This window comes from Rutilus rutilus (genome assembly GCF_951802725.1).
Source record: "Rutilus rutilus genome assembly, chromosome: 3".
Lineage (NCBI taxonomy): Eukaryota > Metazoa > Chordata > Actinopteri > Cypriniformes > Leuciscidae > Rutilus > Rutilus rutilus.
In genome coordinates this window covers 20,572,479-20,596,137 of record NC_140211.1, presented here as the reverse complement: position 1 = coordinate 20,596,137, position 23,659 = coordinate 20,572,479, and the positions used below count along the sequence as shown (strand labels likewise).

At 36.8% G+C, this 23,659-nt stretch overlaps 2 protein-coding genes across 4 annotated transcripts; both read left to right on the top strand.

Annotated features, from left to right (window-relative positions):
- The first annotated feature begins 1,917 nt into the window (after positions 1–1,917).
- Positions 1,918–3,695, top strand: gtf2a2 (general transcription factor IIA, 2). The gene is made up of 4 exons (XM_084405235.1): positions 1,918–2,310; positions 2,887–2,991; positions 3,132–3,258; positions 3,360–3,695. Exons 1-4 carry the CDS (start codon positions 2,239–2,241, stop codon positions 3,383–3,385), a joined length of 330 nt encoding a protein of 109 aa, XP_084261361.1. The 5' UTR covers positions 1,918–2,238; the 3' UTR covers positions 3,386–3,695.
- A 1,042-nt stretch (positions 3,696–4,737) lies between these two features.
- Positions 4,738–23,645, top strand: trpm1a (transient receptor potential cation channel, subfamily M, member 1a). 3 transcript variants are annotated; one of them, XM_084404613.1, is made up of 27 exons: positions 4,738–4,995; positions 8,578–8,654; positions 9,182–9,380; positions 9,495–9,708; positions 10,242–10,366; positions 10,468–10,639; positions 10,989–11,163; positions 11,382–11,505; positions 12,617–12,689; positions 12,880–12,980; positions 13,148–13,321; positions 15,079–15,213; positions 15,551–15,601; positions 15,910–16,050; positions 16,522–16,551; positions 16,681–16,973; positions 17,644–17,872; positions 17,964–18,095; positions 18,697–18,834; positions 18,923–19,051; positions 19,132–19,383; positions 19,485–19,659; positions 20,893–20,913; positions 21,015–21,159; positions 21,283–21,485; positions 21,584–21,716; positions 22,136–23,645. In XM_084404613.1, the coding sequence occupies exons 1-27, from the start codon at positions 4,906–4,908 to the stop codon at positions 23,337–23,339; spliced, it is 4,935 nt and encodes a 1,644-aa protein (XP_084260739.1). In that variant the 5' UTR covers positions 4,738–4,905; the 3' UTR covers positions 23,340–23,645. The 3 variants fall into 3 exon arrangements, with proteins under 3 accessions (XP_084260739.1, XP_084260740.1, XP_084260741.1); XM_084404614.1 differs by lacking the exon at positions 4,738–4,995 and adding an exon at positions 7,701–7,791; XM_084404615.1 differs by lacking the exons at positions 4,738–4,995; positions 11,382–11,505; positions 12,617–12,689; ... (16 more) ...; positions 21,584–21,716; positions 22,136–23,645 and adding an exon at positions 7,701–7,791 and having other exon boundaries at positions 10,989–11,337.
- The last annotated feature ends 14 nt before the right edge of the window (positions 23,646–23,659 follow it).

Sequence of the window (23,659 nt, the reverse complement as noted above, 5' to 3'; positions counted from 1 at the left end):
CAGCATTAATGAAGTATGAATAAATCTGTGGTGTAGTGGTCATGTTTTCTGATTTCTAAGGTAATTCAGTTTGACACAGTAATTAAATGAAGGAAGCAGCTCCCATTTCTGCCAGCCTCTCTGTATCCATCATCGTTTAAACCCCACCATCCTCCACTGCACACAAACACACGCTCAAGAGGAGATGAATAAGCTAAACGAATGCCATTATTCCAACACAGAGTGAACAGAACCATTGATCAATGTTGATGGTTTGGTTTGTGTTGAGCCCACATTCTCTCATTGTATCCAAATAATTGCCTACCATTTTTTTCATCTATTTACCAGGTGCCTTATTTGCATTCTCTTAAAAATGAAATCATTACAAGGATGTGTCGTTTCAAATATCTCTATAAACACTTCCATTCATTATCAACATCAATTTATGAAGCTAAAGCGCAGTGAGTATTTGACCAAATTTCTTCCAAACTATGATTTATCAGTGGTTTCCCCTGTGTAGATGCTTATTCGAGCATCTGTTGGCATCTTCATTTGTCTGTGTAAAGTGTTACTAATGAAGAGCTGGATTTTGTCTCAGCTTCTGCTTCTGGTTGGATCTCTTTAGCATATTCTTTATTTATGCCATTACAAAAAGTCTTCAATGAATTGAGTTAACTAACTAAGTATGATTTATTAAAACTTTAAACTTGAAATAGACTTAAAAATAAAAATGTAAATACAACCTTGAAACATCTATGCAAAAGCATTTATTTTAAGTGTTGCAGAACATAAAAGACTGGCATCACTCAAAGTTTCATTTCAGAGTTTATTTTAATTCATTTAATGAATTGTAGATCGCCCACATGTGATGCTCCGGAGATTAGCATGCTATTTGTTCAGAGAATCTTTTGAATAACACAGAAGAATTTTTTTTTCTTTTTCAGAAGTCATGAACATTTCCACCACATATTTCACTTTAAAATTAAAAGGGTGACTCCTTTGTGTTGCTAAGACACATTTATATAAAGCTAACATTTTATTTAAAATCTTTCGTTGCAAAATTGATAACATTACAACTTGATTGTAATTCATAAATTGCCTATATCACACGTCTCATATTTCATCTCAAGCATGCTTTTCACTGGCTTTGTCATCTTACTAAACAAGTAGCCTAGAGTTGTGCTGGAAATAGATAATGAAGACATGTTATTTGAACATGTACCCAACCATTTCTTTAAAACAAACACTTTAGTTCACACATTGTAAACTTGCTTTTTAAAAGACGCGTGAGTTTTGATAACAGGCACTGAAAAATAAATCACCAATCTTCTGCTTAGAACCTTGTAAAAAAAATCTAATAAAGTTACCTGAAATTGACTAGTACATATTTTAAATTGTTAAAAATTTATGTTATTAGATTCAGTGTTGAAAAAAGAGCGTTTCAACAACACTGAAAAGAAAGATTTGCTGCCTTAAATTATTAAGTACAATCAACTTGTATGTTTAAGTCATTTCAACTTAAATTACATTAAATTGACTTAAAACAATTAGTTGAATCTTGGATAACTTACAAAAAAGTTGAACATTTCTTAACTTATTTTGATGAGTTAAAGTAATGTAAAAACCATGGTAAAAACATATGCTGTCATAATGTATTGGTCTTTTTTTTTTTTTACAGTGAAGCAAATGGCACTCATTTATTGCAATAGTTCAGAAAACATTCCAAGACAGATTTATTTGTGATATTTTGTTTATTATTATTCTTTATTTAAAAAAAAGTATAATAGAAGTAGATATATATAAAGAAATATAAAAGTAAAAAAAGTAAAAAAGAAATCAAATGAGAGATGTTCCTGCGATGATTGGACTTGTCATCTGCTGCCATCTACTGTCCGTTTAAGAAATTGCCAGAAGTCTTTGCCAAATCATTACTTGGGCTAACAAACAAAGAGTGGTAAGAAATAAGGCTGGATAATAATGTTTATGTGACTTAAACAATCGCTCATATCTCCTCATTGGGGTTTTTTAGGATGATCATTTTCGTTTTCCTTGCCAAAGAGAAATTGTATATTATGCATCCTCCTCGTTCGATTCAGGATCTGATGGAGATGTAGTATGTCCCTCGCGAGTTTCCGTAGCGCGATCGGTCTAAGTTTGGATATTGAGGAAGTGCTTATCCAGCGGGTAAATCACAAAGCATCAGCGAAGATCCTACGGTTATTTTAAACAGTACATTCGCGTTCGCACTGAAAATACACTATGGCATATCAACTGTACAGAAACACGACACTCGGAAACAGTCTACAGGAGAGTCTCGATGAGCTTATTCAGGTAAGATTAAATCAAAGTGAAGTTATGTAGCTTGATTGCTAGCCAGCGCAGAATGATGTGATAAATTGATAAACAAACATGATGGTATAAAGACGATAACTGCACATCCAGTCGTCCACCTTCAGTGGTTTATTATATATGTTAGTGTTAAAGCCTATTTTGTTCTGTTCGTGGGTAATAATGTGTTGGTTTATTAGTAAATGAGTGTTAGCTAACACCAGCTGTGTTTGTAATTTAGCTGCTTTATTAGAAAAAGTCATAAGTTAACTGCTCTAGTCATGGATAAATGAATTATTATAGTGTTTCTTCGAATTGTTTGTTTTCAAATGACCGCAGTTTTGGACATATCAACCAGAAATTCCTGTCTGTATTTAATAATAACAAGCATACAGGCAGAGTTTGCTGTTTATTACTTCATTCTGTACATTAATACTTTAAGTAGTCCATTATTGAAACCAGAAAGTTTTTGTGTTTAATTAAAATAAAGCTACAAGCTTAATGAATGAAGCTCAATAGTGTGTTATGATTTATCTCAGTAATGGGAAATATTTAACTATATTTTCCCTCCATTCATAGACTCAACAAATCACACCACAATTAGCCCTCCAAGTACTTTTACAATTTGATAAAGCTATCAACACAGCGCTGGCCAGCCGGGTCCGCAACAGGGTCAATTTTAGGGTAAGTCAAGTGAATGCCATATTTCTTAAGGTTAATGTTGAGTATTTACCTGCTTATGCAAGTTCTTTAGATAACTAGCTTTACCTTAAACTGGACACGGTTGTGACACTAAAAATAACAGATCATTGTTTTATCCATAGGGATCTCTGAACACATACAGATTCTGTGATAACGTCTGGACGTTTGTTTTAAATGACGTTGAGTTCCGGGAGGTGACTGATCTGGTCAAGGTGGACAAAGTAAAAATTGTAGCGTGTGATGGCAAAAGTAAGACGCAAGTTGGATTCGCCTGTGCTGATGTTATATACTGTATTTTCATAATTTATGATGTGATGCAATCCTCCTAATTGAATGTTTCTCTGTTATAGACACTGGGTCTAATGCAGCTGAGTGAAATCAAGGTGGAGAGAGAGAAATGGAGTGAATTGAGTTGCTGGCTTGTGGGGAAGGATGACAAGAATTGAAGATGAGGCACACAGCGGAGGGGACTGTGTATATATTATTTATTACAAGAAACAGTTCTCCAGTCTTCATACACCAACCTGCTCAGTGGAGGACTGACAAACGTATGGAGCACAAAAGGCCTTGGATGTCACATGGAATTTTCTTTTTATAAATAAATATATATAATTTTCATAGAAATGCCGATGCTTTTCAGTTTGTTACTATTTAGCTTATTCTCTAATAAACTTGTTTTAAAGGTGTTTAGTTTCTCTTGTTGTGGAGAATGTTTGTTTTTTAAACTATTTCTTATGGTCTTTTTTTTCCTTAAAATGAACAGGATAACAGAGCTGTATCACGAAATGATCTGAATCGGTTTCGATTTCTTGTTGCCCATGCGTACGCTTCACTGAATGTGCAGCACCACGTCCTCAAATGTTTTTGAGCAGTTTAATCTTTATTATCTGTGACCAATAACATTAAGGCCCGGTTTCACAGACAGGGTTTAGATTAAGCCAGGATTAGGCCTTAGTTCAATTAGAACATTTAAGTAGCTTGTTTAAATATGCCTTAGATAAAAACTACTGGTGTGCATCTTGAGAAAAAACAACTGTGGCAATGGCATTGACATTATTTTAAGATGGGTCGGTGCAAGTTGCTTTCAGTTAAAACAGCTCAAACGTGCATTTTAGTCTAGGACTAGCTTAAGCCTTGTCTGTGAAACTGGGGGCTAATGTAACAAAACCAAATTAAGATGTTTAGCTGATCCATGTAAGATTTCTACTCACTATTCAGTGATTCTGGACATTAAATCAGGCATGAATATGATCAATCAGTAGAATTAATGACTCTTATTCATTAATCTGTATCATTTATAGGAGGGGAACAAGTAGGGTTTGGCTGCATTTTTATTTTGAGCCATGTGGGAACTCTTATAATTTGAGAATCTTGAGTTTTTACCTGATAATGGTGATAAAAACTGTGTTGATAGCAGATGTGTGCTGTCAACTGATCTCACCACCTGAACATCAGTACATGAGTGATTTTGCTGCACTGTCCTATTCACAGCTAAGCCCTACAATTCGGTTTCTTAATACTTTCCAAGTCATGACCTATCTACGTATTTTTATTTATTTAGCATAAGAGCTATTTTTTATTTGACTTTTACCCAAAGTAGATTTACCTTCAATCACCATTTATTAAATCTCCTGCATTAAAGAGCATCACTCATAGGGCAACTCCATTAAGCCTGATTACACACACACACACACACACACATATACAGTAGCCGAGGAAGGGGGTCTTTGTGTCAGCGTCATACTATTTGCATCTCGCTGTGTCTGTATTAATCAGTCTGGCTGGGGATGCTGGAAGGGGACATAACTATTTTCAGTTGTTGAACATTTTGTCTGCTGGTCACAGAGCCTGTGAGGCTACATTGTGATGGCTGGACTTTAGGAGCTCACTATAAAGATGGATAACAGGGGATGTGGAGGAAAAAGGGGCAAAGAGGGGTCCTTTAAGCGTGCATCTATTAAACGCACTACCTCTGGATCTCAGAAGGTAAGAGACCCCAACAAACTTTGAATTCCCCCCATTCTCCATCTACTGCAATTTATTTGGTTATCTTGAGTTGTTTAAGAAACATGCATGTATTGAATTATGTTCGGGATCAGAGCTATAGCTCGGAATTTTGGGCCCTCTGTCCCATTTAAATTGTGGGCTTGTAGAATCGTTCCCACTTTTAACCCGGCCAGCTTTGGTTGCTTTGGGCATGGTTAATTAACCGAAGTTACATTGTCATATGCAATGAATTTTTTATTTGTTTAGGATTCGCCACATTTTTTAAAGATTTGACTGGTTTTGCACTGTAAAATCAAGCAGTTTAAATTGCAGGTTTGTATAATGTTAACAAAAATTGGGATTTTTGTTATATTTTTATATTGGCAGTGATTTTGGATGGTCAAATACATGTGTAAACTCATTTGGTGAATGCAGTGATTCCCATGGTGCTCTTGATCTCCGAGGGTGCGCTCACACACTTGCACGCATACATACAGAACAAAAACCTGTTTTCAGCATTGTCCTCTAATCTCTGATAATGGCCCAGTAAAGAGCACTGGCCCGGGTAGCTTAAACCCCTGTTCTCTGTAATTCTCAATCTTATGTGATTAATGCAGAGTTCTGTGGAATAAATCCAAACACAAGTGGACAGAAACAAACTTAGTGGGCTTACAATGGACCTGAAATCATTGCAAATCAGCTTGTGTTCTGTTTGCACTGGAATGGAAAACGGTGTACTGAGTTCATTCAAATTCAAGGTTGCATCAAAAATATCCAGCACTGTCATTTTCAAATGACCTTCCATCTCTGTAAACTAGGCAGCCTGCAAACTGACCGACACCATTTTCTCTTATCAAATGAATACATGCTTTTAAGTTATCATTTGCAACTGAACATGTTCTGTAACAGAATGTTTGTTAATTCGGTGTTCACGAAAAAGCTATTTTAAAATGTAATGTTAAAGATGTTAGGATTATAAAATAGTAGTCCTGAATGTTTGTAGGAATGAAAAAATCACCATGCTCAACAATAGTCCATAGTAATGTTGGACTAATATTACCTCCCAGAATCATATGTTTTTGGGAACTCACAATGAGCATACATTGCATTTTTCTGTGAAATTATCTTTCTTGTAAACATTGTGGAAATGCAAGTCTTTGTTTCCTATTGGCAGACAGAGTTGATTTGCTTTTTGCTTGATTTGCTTAGATTAGGATTATCTGAGTTGAGCTTCTCACAGAGCTCCTTTATGTAGCTGCTCACGGGGTAGACATGTGTTAATGTGAGAGCTTTGAGGGACTAAATTATAATTATGGATCAGCAGGAGCAGATTTTTCTGGTTTTCTCTTTCTGTTTAATTTACTAGTCAATCTGTTTCAGGAAGCTTGTGGACTAGGGATAATATCTATGCGTCTTTGGACGGTAGTGTAGATAAAACAAGGACAATTTAATGTGTCATTAAAGCTCTTTCTTATAAGGCATTGTCACAACCGGCTGTTGCTTCAGTAGTACGCGCACGACAAAGGAGTCTTTAATACAGTGCTGGTCAGAATTATTTGCCCCTTTGGTAAATATGATCAAAGATGGCTGTAAACAATAAAACTGCAATGTTTATCCTTTTGATATTTTATGTAAAAAAAAAAAAAAGAAGCAAAAATCGAACCTTTCATTGAAGTAAAAGAATTGAAAGTGGGGGGGAAATCACATTATGAAATAAATATTTTTCTCCAAAACACTTTGGGATCAATTATAAAGATACGAGACAGAACAATGAAACACTGGAAACTGAGGGCTTAAATACACATGGGAAGCTAACTAACAGAAACAGGTGTGTAACTCATCAGTAACCATAGATACAAACTAGTGGCGGGAAAAAGAGAACAACGGAAACAAGTACAGGAACTAGAACTAAACCAAAACAGAGCATACACGTTACAGGTATAAGGTCATTTCTCATAAGGTCATTGTTTTACTCAGTCAACTATATCATATAAATATATATGAAAACAGTTTTTGCCTAAAAGACCATTCCCATAACAATGTAGTTTGAGAGAACGGTTTGTGTGACTGTCCAGCTTCACCTCTGGGAAATTCCACATGTGTGTTTCTATGACTAAACCATTTAGGATTTGAGAGAAATGAAGCTCTAAAATGCCCAAATCCAAAGATGTCAAAAGCTGTCGACAGATGTCTAAACACAAATCTCACATGTACTTGGGACAGAGCCAGATTGTATTTCAGCGAGACATGCTCTTTGTGAATGAGAGTGCTTGTGCTTAATTTGATTTCTGTATTGGTTTATTTATTTTGTTAATGTGGTGCTGCTACAGTAACATTGAACAGTTTTATAGATCACCTTTCTGAAGCAGGTAAAAACTTACTGTTTCCAATATAAATGCTAAATTAATGGCAGGACTTTAAGGACTCCAGGCATTGTCTTTCACATCATTCCTGTCCTTCCCAGTTTACCTTAACAAACAGCATTAATAGAAGAGTTATGGAGGGGCTAATGGTGAGATTAGCATGTTGACCAATGAGGCAGATTAGACAGCCTCAGAGTGGGCTTTAGTTTGTGGTGTTCCAGTGGATTGGTCATGAGGTCCCAGCAGGATTATCTTCAGCAGTGGTCATGAGACTCTGAGAATGAGGTCCAGCAACACGTGGTCCAGGTCGAAATAAAGACCACTGCTCCATAAATGAAGGCCACAGGCAGTTGAAGGCATGGCAAGCTGGAAGAAGACTTCATAGCAAGCCTGCCATTATGTAAGCCCTTTGTCTGTCTCTTTAACTTCAAGGGTAAGTGCCTGTCTAGTAAGTTTGTTTGAGCTTAATAGATAATGTTAATGATGATACCTCATATTTATTGGTTGAATGTTGTCTGGTATAAATTAAAAGGGAAAGGTGGAGTTTACAAGCTTTTGGTTAGTCACTGTAACCTGTTTGCATCCCAGTCTGGGCTTTGTTAAGACCTTGTTCCATTAAAGACATATTTTTTTTGTATCAACAGCATGAATTTTCATTTTCTGTTTGGTTTATTATTGTGGTATCGAGATTCAGGCATATTTCTGTAAATATCCCTGTGTTACACAACATTAAGCTGATTGCATTTTAAGTTCCATTGCTTCACTGCTATGTCTTCTGTAATTTTGCTTAATATATTTTTTGTGTAACACATTGTCTTACACAATAGTGCAATTAAAATTCTTAAATATATGAAAAGAAAGTAAACTGAGAGTGGGAAAAGTTCTGTGTATGTATGTGACCTAGTTTTCATAATTTTAATATGTATAAAGTGATTTCATTTACCCAGAGTGGTTTACAGCTGTTAGGAAAACTAGAAAATATACTGTATACGCAGATACAATTCTTTTTACAAGTGCTGTTTTTATTGTTTTCCACATCATTAGTCAGAAATAATTTAATAAACAGATAAGCTGCAGCACAGATTGTTCATTTTTGTAGCTACCGAAAAAAAAGAAAGTAACGGATTACAAAAGTGATTTAGGAAATGTTTAGACATGACGTTCCACCTGAAATGACTGAGTATGAGTATACTGAATTCTCCTGTTTTGTGTCTTGCAGGCTCAGAGGGCATGGATTGATAGGACATTTCTAAAAAGGGAGTGCATTCATATATTCCCCAGCAAAGAGCCCAACAAGTCAGTAACAGTGTTATTATTGTTAACTAAAATTGAAATATAAGAGCTGAACACGGTATTTCCAGTATTTCTCCCCCATCTCCTCTGGACATGAATTGCTTTCTCAGAAGTATTTTTAATCTGTATTTTTAATAGATATATATATATATATATATATATATATATATATATAAACATTTTTCATCTAAATAAAATTCAATTAGATGGAAAAACTTAAACTTAAAAAAAACTTAAAATTAGAAAATAGAAATATTAAAGATAACATAAATCCTAAAACTTAAACTAATATTCAAATGAAAACTGAAAATATAAAAATAAAAGCTAATTTGCTTTATTTGTAACATTTACAAAGTACTTTAGACCAACTAATTACTACCATTTTTATTTTTTTTATTGCAACATGATAGTTATAATCTATAAACATGCTTCATTCGGCGCCCAAGAGCAGTTATTTAAAATGTTAAAATTGGATGAGATGTGCTATGGTGGTTAAATGTGGATTTTTTCCTTTTTGCTAACTGTTGTAGGTGCTGTTGTGGTCAACTGGTTAACCAACATGTGGCTATTCTTCCTGGTTCCACCTATAAGAACGCAGATGAAGGTCAGGGGGTGCAGAATGAGCCTTCACAAGAGAAATGGTCAGTTGCTAAGCACACACAAGCCACGCCCACTGACGCATACGGCATCATTGAATTCCAGGGAGGAGGTCATGTCAACAAGGCCATGGTACTTTTTTTTTTCTTTGCCAAATGTGCTATATACTTTGGGAGTCATCTTAGAAATTGTCCTGAACATTTTAAAGTCATCTAATTTTCTCTCCTCTTCCTTGTTCATCATCAGTATGTCCGTGTGTCCTATGATACTAAGCCTGATAGCCTTCTGCATCTGATGGTGAAAGACTGGCAGCTAGAGTTGCCCACCCTGCTCATCTCTGTGCATGGCGGCCTGCAGAACTTTGACTTGCAGCCCAAACTCAAGCAAGTGTTCGGAAAGGGCCTGATAAAAGCAGCGGTCACCACTGGGGCCTGGATCTTCACTGGAGGAGTTAGTACAGGTGGGTGTTTTGACTACACTGAGAATTGCAATTAAAATGGCACCAAAAATTATGTTTTATTAACAAAGTTCGGGAGGAGCACGTTCAGATAATAACACAAGTGGAGAGCACTAAGCAATCAATGGTAAGAGGTGTATATATAGGCCTACATTCAGCAGTCTCACCTCAATCCATTGACAGTTTAGCAGCATCCCTCCACCACCCCTTCTCCACACTTCTAGTCCTAACCACTTACATACGGGGGGGAGGAGTACTCTGGGTTCGGGCCGAACTCCGAGCTCAGAGCCCTCCCCCCGGACAGCACGCCAAATACGCATTAAACTTTACCCCCTCTAAGTGTGAACTCGTGAACAAGAAGGTGGTCATTGAGGACCAAATCATGGTGTGACCTAACTGACCTCACTTAAATGGTCATCTGTTATAGTTTCAGATGCTAAATCATGTGCTTTCCTGTTGAGCAATTAACTGTGAATGACTCCACCTCATGACTCACTAATGATTTAAGGTTTTTTCCCTCTTGTCACATTACACAGGAGTGATTCGCCATGTAGGAGATGCGCTGAAAGATCACTCCTCCAAGTCCCGTGGGAAGGTGTGTGCCATCGGAATTGCACCGTGGGGTATTGTGGAAAATAAAGAGGATCTGATCGGACGAGATGTAAGCCGTCCGTGTAATTTCACAGGAATACGTGCACTCGTTTGACTAATGGATTCTGTGAGGTTTTTGAGTGATGTATCATGCGGTTTTGCTTTGCCCAGGTGACGCGACCTTACCAAACCATGTCCAACCCCCTCAGCAAACTTTCTGTGCTCAACAACAGCCATTCCCACTTCATTCTGGCTGACAACGGCACTCACGGAAAGTATGGCGCGGAGGTCCGTCTGCGCAGGCAGCTGGAGAAACACATCTCTCTGCAGAAGATCAACACACGTGAGTCACTCAAACAACTTTCTGACAACAACTAGTAGTGAAGTCAACTTTTTGAAGACAGTAAAATAACATTAATGAATCCACCAAGTCAAAAGGGAATCAAACACTGTTGGAGTCCATGAATGTTGGAAGGCCTAGTCTGTGTCTGTGGCCTCCTGGGTTTCCCTTTGTCATCCTATGCCTGGAGTTCCTGATGAGGCTGGGACAGCAAAGGGAGGTCCAGACGTCGACCCATACTGCAGTCAAAACAACCATCTCAGTCATGCTCGAAAGCATCTTTTCATGTCCAATCACTGCTTATTTTGTGCATATTTGTACATGAGTATGTTTTATGTGTGTGTTTGTACAGGTCTAGGTCAGGGGGTCCCTTTGGTGTGTCTGATTCTTGAAGGCGGGCCGAATGTAATCTCCATTGTGTTGGAGAGTCTGCGTGAGGACCCTCCTGTACCCGTGGTGGTGTGCGACGGCAGCGGCCGAGCATCAGATATCATTTCATTCGCTCACAAGTACTCTGAGGAGGATGGGTGAGAAAATAGTGATGATGATTTAGTTTAGTGACTAACTAATCTTAAAGGTGCAGTTCTGTAAATGTTTTTTTTTTTTTCTTAAGCATATTCACAGAGCAGGAGAGGTTATTGTGCTGTTGAAAAAAAAAGAACATATTGGTGACCTTTAACATTAAAATCCCCTTTTCAATTTACTTCCTGTCTCACGGTTTCTAAAAATGTATGTTCTGGTGTAGGTTGGTTAATGACAGTGTTAGAGAACAGCTTCTAGTAACCATACAGAAGACATTCAACTACAACCGCAATCAGGCACAGCAGATTTATCTCATGGTGATGGAGTGCATGAAGAAAAGAGAGCTGGTGAGTAAAAAAAAAGAAAAGCAAAAAAAGATGGAATGGCGAGAAAACGGATTAAAGACAAGTTTGTTCCAGATTTTTGATGCAATGTAAATTACTGTTCATTTATGAAAAAAATATTTGTTCGATTGTTATATTTCACAGATATGATAATAAACATGACTGTCATTCCATTCCAAACAAGCCTCATTTGCTTTTTTCATATCATACATTGTTCTTATTTTCTTATTCTCATTTTTTTCTATCTTTCACAACATTCGTTTCATTTGCATGTCATCCCATTGAGTGCTTGTACCTTTCAAGAAAAAATATCGATTTCCTTACAAAACCCAGGGACACTAAGGCCATGTGAGGAACACATTTTAGAGAAACTGAAAAAACATATAACAGTGAACATGTAACAATAAGCATGTGCATCTTGGCTGTTCTATGTGGCGTTGTAGTATCAAAGAGTCATAGATCAAATACATTTCTGTCCAACCATGATAATTAAAAACAGCTGTGGAAAATGAATAAACTATATTTCATGTTTCCATTTGTCAGTATGTATTATGACCATTTAGGCCAGTTTGTGCTTGTCATTCATGAGTTATAGGCTACCGTTCCAAAGTTCGGGGTCGGTAAGATTTTTTGGTTTTCTATAGAAGCTAATACTTAATAGCTAATATTCAGCAAGGATGCATCAAATTGATTAAAAAGTGACAATAAAGAATACAAAATCCTGAAAAAAACGTGTATCACGGTACTATATAAATATTAAGCAGCTCAAGATTGATCATGTTTTTTGAGCACCAAATCAGTAGATTAGAATGATTTCTGATGCAACATGTGACACAGAGACTGGAGTAATAGTAGCTTTACCATCACAGAAATGAATTAGATTTTTAAATACATTAAAATAAAAAAACTGTTTTTATTTATTTAATATTACAGTTTTTACTGTATTTTTCAACAAATGCAGCCTTGGGGAACATAAGAAACTTTTTCCAAACATAAAAAAAAGTACCATCCCCAAACTTTGAATGGTAGCGTATAATTATATTTATGTACTATGTATAGTATACTATATTAATATATACATTCCACACAGTTTTGACCTTTTGTGCTGAAACAGATCACAGTTTTCCGCACGGCTTCAGAGGGTCAGCAGGATATTGAGATGGCCATCTTAACTGCTCTGTTGAAAGGTGAAATCATGTTCAGACCACATTCACACAGTTTACAATACTAATCCTGAACATTAAAATAGCCATGAAATTTGTTTTGTATCAGAATATTATTATTTTTTATACAATTTTCTTCTAGCTTTTTCTCACTAAATCTATTAAGCTCTATTCTATTAAGATTCTGGATCATTTTGTTCTTTGGGTTTATCAGGCACAAATGCTTCAGCTCCAGACCAGCTGAGTTTGGCTTTGGCCTGGAACCGTGTGGATATCGCTCGCAGTCAGATCTTCGTCCACGGACAACACTGGCCTGTAGGTGTCGCTATGCACAGCTGGGTACTCGGGTTATGGGGCACATAGCACACAGGTTTCCTATAGACTCACTCGTCGATAGAAAGTATAGAAAAATGAAATTATAAAAAAAAAAAATAATAATACATTTGCCTTTTTCAATACATTTTCATATATTACCTCGCCAGACTGCTAGGTCCCTGCCCACCTCGTCCACAAGCCAGCAGGATAAACCAAAGAGCCCCATCGCCGCCCGCGCCAGCAAGGGTAAACCTGCCAGGGGCAAGAAGGGCAAAGGTGCCAAATCCAAACCTGAGCCTCCAGAGGAGACAGACCCCAGAAAACTAGAGCTGCTTAACTGGGTAATTTATTTTTTAGTAATGTCGAGTAAGTGAGCATGTATGGAAGCTTGTTCCGCCACAGAATAAAACATTTTAAAAGAGAATTGAGACTTTTTATCTCACAATTGCGAGTTTAGGCCTACATCTCGCAATTCTGGCTTTATTTCTTAGAATTGCGTGATATAAAGTCAGAATTGCGAGATGGGTCATTCTACAGAAACGTTCACTTTTGGTATGGCAAGATGTCTTAAAATGTATTTCTTTTTCTAACATTTAAACTTAGACCACATTATTAGACTTTTTGTGCATTTTTTTGTTGTTGTTTTTTAGGTGTTACCTTACTTTTTTGACAATATTATTTCTATTTTTGTAGTCAGAGTTACATAAAAATAAAAATAATGCTACAAATAAGGAGATTATGTTTTATTTATTTTAATCAGGTTTGTTAAAAGTGTGCTTGAATGATGTTAGGTCATCTGCGCAACCATGTATTTGATATAACAATGAAAATATTTGAAAACCAGTTAAAATCAGGGAATGATGCAATCCTTTAAATCTTAACTTTTGAGTGTTGCAGAATTAAATGGATGTAAAATTATTATCATGTCACATGTGACATTTTATTTAATGTGACAGAAAAAAAAAAAAAAAAAAAAAACAGTAACACCAGTGACACAATGAATCACCAATGACATAAGACCATATATCCTTATTCTTCAACTATAATTAAGTAGATTAGACTAAATTGTTACATTTGACAATCTAAATTAATAGCTTTTAATAAAGTGTATCTATAAATGTGAGTGAATGACAGTAACAGCAGTGACAATTTACATGAAAAATTTATTTTACAAAATGGCTGCTGCAAGGTATCAAACCACATGTTGTCAATCATGGTATATTAACTAAATTAAGTAGTTTAATCCATTTCTATTCTAGTTTTTATTTTATTTTATTTTTTACAATTCCCTAACAATGAAGTAGGTCATACCAGTGAGTTCAACTAAAAGCTTCATATGAAATCATGTGATAAATGAGAAAATTTTGCATAACTGAAACTGGAAGAAGGAAGTCAAGTGATGTCATCAGTGTGATTTTTATTTCAAAATAAGAGATTTTTTTTTTTATGGTAACACCAGTGACACAACTCCAGGGGACCACTACTTTCATTATACATTTTATAATATTTAGTTGGCATTTTGTTTTTTTATGTCATTTACATAATATATTTGATAGTTATGTATACATTATTGTATTTTAAATGGTAGAAAAACCTGTTATTGACCTCAAAATAAAGCATTTTCCCTCTGTACATGACTGTGGGGATGAGCACTTCTGTGGTGCTTGGAATTCTATATAATTAATTAAAAAACAAATATTGCCACATTGATGGCTCAAGAAGGTGTAATTGTTCAAATAGCATATTGTTTTATTTTAAAATATAAAGAAATTGTAACCCTAAAGTGTTTTTCAAGTGTAATATTTCTGTAAAGGCTAGGGACAGAAAAATGGACATTTCCATAGAATGACCCAGATATAAACTCGTGTTATAAAGTCAGAATTGCGATATATAAAATGTGAGATTAAAAAGTCGCAATTACCTTTTTTATTTTTTATTCTGTGGCGGAAACAAGCTTCCATAAGCATGTGCTTTACTCAGTGCAGAATAAACAGGGATGTGTGTGTGTGTTTTAACTGAAGTAATTATACTTGTATGTTCTTTCTGGTGAATTAAATGTAATAGGCTATTTTTCTGTGTGTGTTGATGTGTAAAATAGGTTAATTCTCTGGAGCAGGCCATGATGGACGCACTCGTGCTTGACAGAGTGGATTTTGTGAAGCTCCTCATTGAAAATGGAGTCAACATCCACCATTTCCTGACAATCCCACGGCTGGAAGAGCTCTATAACACAGTTAGCACACAATCATCAATTAATGGAATATTAGAGGGTCACGTAACCGCAGTGTTTTACTGTGCTCTCTATATAGTGCATTCTATATTTTAACGGTACAACCATTGACGAATGTGAACCACGTGTCCAGTTATTAGAGCTTTCACCAGTCCCCTCCTCTTTTTCTAAGCAATATGATTTGAAAATGTCAGTCGTGTGTTCAGTATTATCCATTATCATATCGTTTTATGTAATCTGTTGTTGAGGAGAAAGCTCTTAGCCCACAAACATCTGTGTGTTTTACAGAAGATGAGCTTTTCAGTGAACTATATGTATGATTTTTTTTTCTGTCATTCAGAGGTTAGGGCCCATCAACACACTGCATTTTGTGGTCAGAGATGTAAAAAAGGTAAAGTTTATTATTCATAATATGTGCTATGATCATTCTTGTCATTGAGATTATCATGAGTTAAAACACACTGTTTTTTTCTTTCTTTTATGGCCTATTGTTCTAAAGAATAAGATTTTAATCTTCTTGACAGTGTGTGAATGAATGCAAGTGTGCGTTTGAATCAGTGTTTGTGTGTGTGTGATTGTGAGAGCATTGCATCAATAGTTTTATTTTTCTCTCAGTAGTTTCGGCAGCATAAGCAAAGCCAGAAGTGCAGCAATAGAAGGACCAGTTATTTTATGGTGTTATGACATTAATGTTTCCAGGGAAACCTTCCACCAGATTACCAGATCACTCTGATTGACATTGGCTTGGTTCTGGAGTACCTCATGGGAGGGGCGTATCGGTGTAACTATACTAGGAAAAGTTTCCGCACACTCTATAATAACCTCTATGGACTGAAAAGAGTGAGTTATCACCAACCCCTTATACCTTTATACATTCATGTATATCTGAAAACACACAATCAAATTTTCCTGCAAGCACATTATAATATAATAGCTTAGTTTAGTAATAATATAACAGTGGCCAACCAATATGGGTTTTTCCACTGGCTGCAAAAATCTCAAATTTTTAGATCTGGGTTCTGGAATAATATTATTTTACAAAATATTTACTATATTAGTTTAAAAATTTAAACAGAAAAATGTACAAATAACTTTTCGATTACTGTACTAATTAATTGTCTTTGCTATGGTCTATCACAAATTATTAACAGAAGCATAAAAATAAAATAATCCTTATGCAGTTTTTTTTAGCATAAAGATTTTCTATTGTTTGTATTTCTAATTTAAAATGTTATTTTCTAATGCGTCTTTAAATATTCAAAAAAGCTCAAACAAGTGGCTGACTGACTCCCACTTTCTGTTCTCTTGTAGCCCAAAGCGTTGAAACTTCTGGGTATGGAGGTAAGCCACTAAAAAATCAAAAACTGAAACCTTATGTACCTTATGTATTCAGAATGTTTGCACGTACCAACGCTTTGTGACTGGTAGCTAAAACTTGTATTTGCAACCGATTCTTTCTGTTTTTGACAGGACGATGACCCAAGACCTAAAGGCAAAAAGAAGATGAAGAAGAAGAAAGAGGAAGAAATCGATATTGACGTTGATGACCCAGAGGTCAGTCGATTCCAGTACCCCTTCCATGAGCTGATGGTGTGGGCAGTTCTGATGAAACGGCAGAAGATGGCGCTGTTTCTCTGGCAGAGGGGAGAGGAGGCCATGGCGAAGGCGCTGGTGGCATGTAAACTCTATAAAGCAATGGCGCACGAATCCTCACGGAGTGAACTTGTAGACGACATCTCACAAGATCTGGACAATAATTCAAAGTGAGGAATATTATTATATTTTGTTATATTATATTATTAATTGTTTAGAGCCAGTAAGTTTTTTTTAATGTTTTTTAATGATGGGTAAAAAGAAGTCTCTAACGCTCACCAGGGCTTTACAGGGCCATGTAAAAATACAGTACAACAGTAATATTGTGAAATATATTTTAGTGTATTTTAAAATGGCAAGCTGAGTGTTCAGCATCATTACTCCAGTCTTCAGTGTAACATGATCTTTCAGAAATCATTATTATATGCCGATTTGGTGTTTAAAAAACATTTATTATTGTTATGTTGAAAACTGTTGCTTAATATTTTTGTGGAAACCATGATACATTTTTTCATTATTCTTTGATGAATAGAAAGTTCAAAAGAACAGAATTTATTTTAAATGGAAATATTTAGTAACATTTTAAATGTCTTTATTGACACTTTCATTGTTGAGTAAAAGTATACATGTCTTTAAGAAAAAATCTTGCGTATAGTATAGTCTATCTATAATTTTATTTAGGAAGGGCAAAACAGTACTAGGTTGCATGGAACAGAATATAATACAATACAATACAATATAACTATTTTTAACTATTTTTTCCCCCCACTATTATTTCTAAATCAAGCAGTCACACAGTCACTTCTCACATAAAACATCTCTTCTCCCTCTCACACTCAGGGAATTTGGTCAGTTAGCATATGAGCTGCTAGATCAGTCATACAAACATGATGAACAGGTGGCCATGAAACTGTTGACATATGAGTTGAAGAACTGGAGTAACTCCACCTGTCTGAAACTGGCTGTGGCTGCAAAACACAGAGACTTTATAGCCCACACCTGCAGCCAGATGCTGCTCACTGACATGTGGATGGGATGCTTGCGGGTGGGCAAGAGCAATGGACTCAAGGTCTGCAATAAAAAATAAACACACCACATTTATAAGCCATAGACTCTAAGTGTTATATATCAACGTTTTTATCATTCAATATCATTCCTAGGTGATCCTTGGAATCATTTTTCCTCCAGCCATCCTTCTCCTTGACTTCCGAACTGGAGATGATCTGTCTTACCAAAACTCCAAAGACAAAGAAGAGCTCAAAGACAAAGAGGATGATAACAAATCTGGCAAGGTAAATATATGTACACTACCATTGTGTTTTTTTATTATTTTTTTGTTGTTAATTTTTTTAAGAAAGAAATAATACTTTTATTCAGCAAGGATAAATAAAAAAATGATTTATAATGTTTTAAAAGATTTCGATTTTAAATAAAGGCTGTTCTTTTAAACTTTCTATTCATCAAAGAATCCTGAAAAATGCGTCACAAAATTAAATTATTAAACTTAAAAAATTAAGTAGCATAATAATAATAATAATAAAGGTATTTGAGATGATTTCTGAAGGATCATGCGACACTGAAGACTGGAGTAATGATGCTGAAAATTCAGCTTTGACATCACAGGCATAAATTACAATTTAAAATATATTACAATAGAAAAGTTATTAGTTATTTTTATTTGTAATATTTAGTTATTTTTACAATATTTCTGTTTTACTATAATTGCATTTTTTACTTTTGATGAAATAAATGCAGCCTTGATGAACATAAGAGACTTTCAACTACATTTTAAAATACCTTACCGACCCCAAACTTTTTGAACTGTAGATATAATATACTGTAATATATTCTGTATATTTTTATGGAACTCTCATCATGGATGTTTATTGCCAGGATGGCACTGTGAGCATGGACGCAGCATCTAAGAAAGGTGATGAGGAAGATGGTAAAAAGAGACAGAAACGAGTGCCTGTTGGGAAGAAGATTTACTACTTCTTTAACGCTCCGTATACCAAGTTCTGGTTCAATACGGTATGTGAAGTCAAAATTTTGTTGTAGCACATGTTTATAACATCATAAACTGAAGAAAAAACAAAACAATTATTATGTATCTACTCAGACTGCCTACCTGGTATACCTGATGCTGTATAATTACATCATCCTGGTGAAAATGGAGAGATGGCCATCATTGCAGGAATGGATCGTCATCTCCTACATCATCACTCTTGGACTGGAGAAAGTTAGACAGGTGAAGTACTAGTGTAGGTGAAGTTGCTATATCGTTATATTTTTGTGTTTCCTTCATTGGACGCATGTGCTTGTGTGTAGATCCTGATGTCAGAGCCGGGAAAGCTGAAACAGAAGATAAACGTATGGCTTGAAGAGTACTGGAATATCACTGATCTGGCTGCCATCACCACATTCCTGATGGGGCTTTTACTGCGCTTGCAGAATGAGCCTTACTTGGGCTACGGACGCGTCATCTACTGTGTGGACATCATCTTCTGGTACATTCGTGTCCTCGACATCTTTGGAGTTAACAAGTATTTGGGACCGTATGTCATGATGATTGGTAAAATGGTGAGAACTAACATGAAAACTTTGAATATGAATGGCTCAAAAGCTTTTTGTTTGTTTGTTTTTCCTAACAATAATGGTGTTTTATTTGTGTGTGTGTGCAGATGATTGACATGCTGTACTTTGTGGTGATCATGCTGGTGGTTCTCATGAGCTTCGGAGTGGCACGTCAGGCCATCCTGCACCCGGACGAGGAGCCGACGTGGCGTCTGGCGAGGAATATCTTCTACATGCCCTACTGGATGATCTATGGAGAAGTGTTTGCTGACTCGATAGACCGTAAGACTAGAATTCATAGTAAGATTCTGTTTCCTGATTCATGTGTGGATGATACGTCTGGTCTCCATTCCACCCTTTCTGTATCTGTGAACTCTGCAGAAAGATTTGTGTCTCATCTCCTGATCATGTGACCATTCACACTGCCGTGGCTTTCGCCCTCTACTGAATCATGTGTGATGGACTGAGTGTGTGACAGTGCTGGTCTTTACCTACCCCGCTTGTGAGTTTTAGGTTTGTAGCTGTGTCTTCTAATTGTTCATAGTTGTTGACTGAAGTTTTTTTTTTACTTTTACATTTCTGTTCAAGCATTCTGCTACTCTGGTATTTATGTGTGGTAGCTGGTAGCACTAACTGTTGTATCCCTTGGTTACATTTCTTCTGCTTGTATATTCTCATTTGCAAGTTGCTAAATGAATAAATGTAAATAAATAGTATAGTAAATAGTATAGTAGTTCATATTTAAAAATTACATTAAGTAATATTTTTTTTTATATATATATAACAATAATATCTATAACAGTATAACAAAGGACATATAAAACACAAAATGGTAGTTGTACCATTATATGGTACACATGTATATGTGAAAGTATTGTTATGAAATGACTTAAAACATAAATTATTGAATGTCATGAAGTACACTACCGTTCAAAAATGTGGGGTCAGTGCAAACTTAAGTCTCTTATGCTCACCCAGGCTGCATTTATTTGATCACAAATACAGTAAAAACAATACTATTGTGAATTTTTTATTATTATTATTTAAAACGTAATTTGAAATGAATTTTCAGCATCATTACTCCAGTCTTCAGTGTCACATCCTTCAGAAATCATTCTCATATGCTGATTTGTTGCTCAAGACACATTTCTTATCATCATCAATGCTGAAAATGGTTGTGCTGCTTAATATTTTTGTGATAATCTTTGTCCCTGAATCTCTGATGAATAGAAAGTTCAAAATGCCAGTATTTATTTGAAATAGAAATCTTTTGATCAGTTTAATGCATCCCTGCTTAATAAAAGTATTAATTTCTTTCAAAAAAATCTTACTGGCCGAAAACCTTTGAACAGTGGTGTATCTTTTCTAATTTCACTTAAAAAGAGATGTATAAAATTCTTTAACTAATCTTCATAATGCGCTGTAAGATATTGCCAACATATAGTTGGCTGATTGTGAAATGATTAAAACAGTTTTTATCTGTGCTTTCTCTCTTTCTTTTCTACATTCTCTTAGTCTATGCGATGGAGATTAATCGTGAGTGTAAAATTCTTCCACTATACCCACAATTCAGTGTAATTATCAAACACTGTAGAATTACGTCATGATTGCATCTTAACCTCTGTTATGCATGACAGCACCCTGTGGTGAAAATATGTATGATGAAGATGGAAAAAAGCTCCCTCCGTGTATACCTGGGGCCTGGCTCACACCTGCCATCATGGCCTGTTACCTATTGGTAGCCAACATCCTACTGGTCAACCTGCTCATTGCTGTATTCAAGTGAGTCAAAGACGAAATATAACGCTTACCCTGTAACATAAAGCAGCGATGTGAGCCGTAGCACTGTATTATGTTCTCATTTATTCATTATCAACTCATCAAGAGAACTCATTCCCTTCACAGTAACACGTTCTTTGAAGTGAAATCCATCTCCAACCAAATATGGAAGTTCCAGCGCTACCAGCTTATCATGACGTTCCATGACAGACCAGTGCTTCCTCCTCCTCTCATCATCTTTAGCCACATATACATTGTGTTGAAGCGCCTGTGCTGCCGCTGCAGAAAGAAACAAGAAGGGGAGCTGGACGAGAGAGACCGCGGGCTGAGTTATTACTCCTGTTACTCGTTTTTACTGCTTCAGTCTATCAATGGTATAGCAACTTATTTAAAAACTGGCTATTATCATCTTTTTTCTTTTTTTCAGAGTTGACTCTGAGTCTGGAGGAACTGAAGGGTCTGTATGAGTTTGAGGAACAGTGTGTGGAGGAGTACTTTAGAGAGAAGGAGGACGAAACGCATTCTTCCAATGATGAGCGAATCCGAATCACGTCCCAGAGGTACTGGATGGAAAACAACAACTGCACCTGCAAATGTAGTTTCAGGGCTCAACAAGTTTTTTCTGCTGCAGAATGATCTATTTTTATTTTTGCAATTTCACCAAATCCAGGATTTGACATCTAGCCAGATTGATAACTTTCTTTTGGTGACAAATAAGCAGAATATGCAACAACGATGTAGAATCCATCACATTTAAGTTTAAAAAGCATACAAAATTGAAGTACTGAATCAATGAATGTAAAATGTTCACCGGTAATGTAGCACTGGCCCAAAAGATCCAGTGACAGTTCTGTCAGCTGGCCCAAAACTCTCGCACACTGGCTTTGGGCAAACAGGCCGTTCTTATTGTTGAGCCCTGCATTTAGAATAACAATTGAGTTTAAAATGACAACAACCATTTGAACTCTTGCTGTTGCAGGGTCGAGAACATGTCCATGCGCCTGGAGGAGGTGAATGAACGAGAGCACTCCATGAAAGCCTCTCTTCAGACAATAGACTTGCGCTTGGCTCAGCTGGAGGAGTTCTCTGGCCGCATGATGCACGCGCTGGAGCGGCTGGCCGGCATCGACCGCTGCGAGCTGGTCCGCTCTCGATCCGGGAGCACAGTGGCCGTCGACCAATCCGGCCTGCTTCGTCGCGGCAGTGTCAACAGTGCTGACGGCTACAGTTTGTACCGCTGGCACCTGGATGCCGAGGACCGTGGTGATGAGATGTCAGGGGACAGGAAGGGCCAAACAGAGAATCGTGGCAGTATTGGCAGCGGCGAGCTCCTTCTAAATCCTCAACATGTTTCATCCTACGGTCCCACATTGGAAGTGGTCCCCCTTCGGCAGAGGTCACGCTCCAGCTCCAGTGTGGACATCCTCATCTCTCCCTGTGAGTCACAAGGCGGAGGCCAGAGTTCTCAATCCCCAAAACTCACCTCCGCTCATCTCCCTAAAGACCCACATATTCTGCTAGAAGCTAGGATAGACGCAGCAATGGCACATCCACTGGAAAGGGCGCAGTCCCTGAGGCAGTACCCAACTGAAACTCAAAGTAACTCGCTTTCGTACGGGAACAGATCCCAAAGCAGTACACTGTATGTCTCCGTTGCACAGTCGAGGTTGGGCAATTCGGAAAACACGTGGGCTTCGGAGCCTCACGGCCTACAGGATCAAGCAAGCAGATCGCCAACGCTAGGTCGCTGGCCTCCACGCTTCGATTACAAAGTTCATCCCTCCCCGTTCGGCCTTTCACCCAAGACATCTTCAGAGAAATCAAGACAGATAGAGGACCAAGATAAGGAAGGAGCTTCTAAGGAGAGCAAGAAGACAAAAACGCAACAAGAGGAAGGCGAGGAGAAGAAGAATGACGAGAATGAGACGGAGGCAAATAGCGAAAGCACCAAAACAGAGGTGGGAGAAGAGAAGAGAGAAGAGCTGACAGACTCAGATCACTTGTATGTAGCAGAGGACAGGATGTACCCCTCACTCAGATCTAAGAGTCTGAACACTAATCCACGAAAGGTGAAGGCCACAGGGGACGTCCTGGATAAACCTCGAGCAGCCAGTAGTGTGAAAGACCTGGCTGGGGCCTTTGAAGTCAACACCAATAACTCCAGACCCTCTAGAGAGACATAATTTTATTAAGATAATCGCAGGAGTGCAAGCTTAAAGAAGCAGATTAAGTGCTGTTTTTTTTTTTTATTTTCCCGTATGGAATACGCTTCTAACTAACACTAGTTATGCTCATGCACTGACATCTTAGCTAAAAGGCATACTTCATTCATATTTATGAGGTACGTAATAAAACCTGGTAATGAAAAGGGAAATAAGGGTCTACCTCTGTGCTGTAGATATTAAATATCCCATTTTTCAAAATAAAGGGAAATTTAACTTTCAGTGATGCTGCTTATTATTCAACAACTTCACATCTTTCCAAATTCCCATTCCAAATAAAG

Coding starts and splice junctions, on each gene's coding strand:
- gtf2a2 (XM_084405235.1), top strand. CDS start 2,239: ATGGCATATCAACTGTACAGAAACACGACACTCGGAAACAGTCTACAG. Junction 2,992..3,131: donor GCAACAGGGTCAATTTTAGG/GTAAGTCAAGTG, acceptor TTTTATCCATAG/GGATCTCTGAACACATACAG. Junction 3,259..3,359: donor TGTAGCGTGTGATGGCAAAA/GTAAGACGCAAG, acceptor TCTCTGTTATAG/ACACTGGGTCTAATGCAGCT.
- trpm1a (XM_084404613.1), top strand. CDS start 4,906: ATGGATAACAGGGGATGTGGAGGAAAAAGGGGCAAAGAGGGGTCCTTT. Junction 15,214..15,550: donor TGGAAGAGCTCTATAACACA/GTTAGCACACAA, acceptor TCTGTCATTCAG/AGGTTAGGGCCCATCAACAC. Junction 16,051..16,521: donor ACCTCTATGGACTGAAAAGA/GTGAGTTATCAC, acceptor GTTCTCTTGTAG/CCCAAAGCGTTGAAACTTCT.